We start from the raw sequence: 2,278 nt of genomic DNA, 5'->3' as shown, positions 1-2,278 counted from the left end.
CCCCAGCTCTGCCCCCGCCCCAGCTCTGCTCCCTCCCCAGCTCTGCCCCCGCCCTAGCTCTGCCTCCCATTCACTAGCATCGCAGTGGCTCCTGCTGAGTGGGTCTGAGGCTGGCGGACTTGCCCGGTCAGGCCAGGACAGGGACAGATGGGGGTCAGTGGGCTGAGCATGGGAGTGGACCAAGGACCAGGACCGCTAGTGCTGGGCGCTCCTGGCTCCCAGGGCCATTCTGGTTCGGAGGAAGTGGGTCTGGAGGAGGGGTGGGTGGCCCTCTTAGTAACGGTGCCCTTTCACTCACTGGGATCCCGCAGCCAGAGTTTAACGGTTTCAAAATGAAGCTGAAACTTCCTCATTCGTTCTCACACTGACTCCCCGCTAGTTGTGTCTGGACAGGTTCTAAGGCATCTCAGCAAAGACTCCTGCATGTGTGCCGGGCAGATGAAATAGCTAGAGATGTAGACACAGGCCGTGATGTCAGGAATGGAAGGTGGGCAGGTGGTGCACACACTTAGGTCACAACATAGGAGTCTGAGCTTCTAGAAGCCACAGCACAGAAAGGGAAGGTGGGCTTTGTCATTCTTGCTGCCCCCTTATGCCCCCCTCCCAGATACACTCACACACAGATACACATACACACACCTGACACACACATACAAATACACACACCCCAGACACACACACACAAATACACACTCACATACACACACCTGACACACACATACAAATACACATACCCCAGACACACACAAATACACATACACACTCCCATACACACACCTGACACACACATACAAATACACATACCCCAGACACACACAAATACACATACACACTCCCATACACACACCTGACACACACATACAAATACACATACCCCAGACACACACAAATACACATACACACTCCCATACACACACCTGACACACACATACAAATACACATACCCCAGACACACACAAATACACATACACACTCCCATACACACACCTGACACACACATACAAATACACATACCCCAGACACACACAAATACACATACACACTCCCATACACACACCTGACACACACATACAAATACACATACCCCAGACACACACAAATACACATACTCCCATACACACACCTGACACACACATACAAATACACATACCCCAGACACACACTCGCTACATAGACACAGATACACACACACGCACATACCGATACACATGCACACACATTCATGCGCACATGCACACACACACAGATACACTGTGGTCCGGGCAGCGCCTAGGCCCTGGGCCACAGCATCCATGGGGGACCCTGAGCAGCGCAGGACCCTCCTCCCGGGCCCACAGCATCACTGTTTCCTCCCCTGAGGCCCTGGGGAGCGGAGGGCTGCGCTGGGGGCACTTACCCAGGCCCCAGGCAGAGGCAGCCCCCTGCTGGCCTCGGGGCCCTGAGTCCTGGACCAACTCCAGGGATGGGGGGTGGCTGTCCCACGCATGTCCCCCTGTCCCCACAGCAGCTCTCCGATGGCTGCAGGGCCCCGCGGCTCCTGTGCCAACTGCACTTCACCAGCTGGCCCGACTTCGGGGTGCCCTTCACCCCCATTGGGATGCTCAAGTTCCTGAAGAAGGTGAAGACACTCAACCCCGCACACGCTGGGCCCATCGTGGTACACTGCAGGTGCGTCAGGACCCGGGGCGGCTCGTGGGGGGACTCATCCAGCGAGCACCGGTATGGGGGGGGGGCACAGGGGCAGGCGGGCGATGTGAATACCAGTGCAGGCACAGGGCAGCAGCCCAGGGCCCCGACCCCGTGCATTCTTTGGTAGCACAGCCCTGTCCCCCATGGCACGTGAGGGGGACCCCAGTATCTACCACTGACAAGCCGAGAGGCCATTGCTGATAATGGGGATGGAGCCCGCAACCCAGACCTGTGCCCTGACCGGGAATCGAACCGTGACCTCCTGGTTCCTAGGTCGACGCTCAGCCCCTGAGCCACGCCGGCGGGCAGTGTGACAATTTTTAAAAGCCAGTTACACCAGTTGTGACGAGAAGACAACACTTGGTAACAGGAGAATTTATCTGAACAACCTCAGGCAAGGCTGCCCGTAGCCGCTCTCTCTGATAAGCCTTGGTTGGACAGCTTCTAGTTAGATTTTGCTAGGATTACGGCGCCCTCTGGTGGCCTCGCCGTAGACTTGCTCTTCTGTCACCCAGAGGAGGTTGGGTGAAGTGATGAGGTGCCAGCCTCCCAAGGCAGGGGGCGTGTCCCTCTGTCCTGGGCAGGCGTG

General features: G+C 56.9%; 1 protein-coding gene across 1 annotated transcript in view; it reads left to right on the top strand.

The window, feature by feature from the left end:
• PTPRE (protein tyrosine phosphatase, receptor type E) overlaps nt 1-2,278 on the top strand; it is an 84,917-nt gene that overhangs the window by 66,806 nt on the left and 15,833 nt on the right. Inside the window, exon 11 of the mRNA XM_015572570.1 lies at nt 1,505-1,719. Coding sequence (XP_015428056.1) covers nt 1,505-1,719 — 215 coding nt within the window. The remainder of the gene's footprint in view (nt 1-1,504; nt 1,720-2,278) is intronic.

The sequence above is a fragment of the Myotis davidii genome, unplaced genomic scaffold (assembly GCF_000327345.1).
Source record: "Myotis davidii unplaced genomic scaffold, ASM32734v1 scaffold72, whole genome shotgun sequence".
Taxonomy (NCBI): Eukaryota; Metazoa; Chordata; class Mammalia; order Chiroptera; family Vespertilionidae; genus Myotis; species Myotis davidii.
Note: the sequence above shows the minus strand (reverse complement) of the source record. Positions and strands in the feature narration are given on the sequence as shown.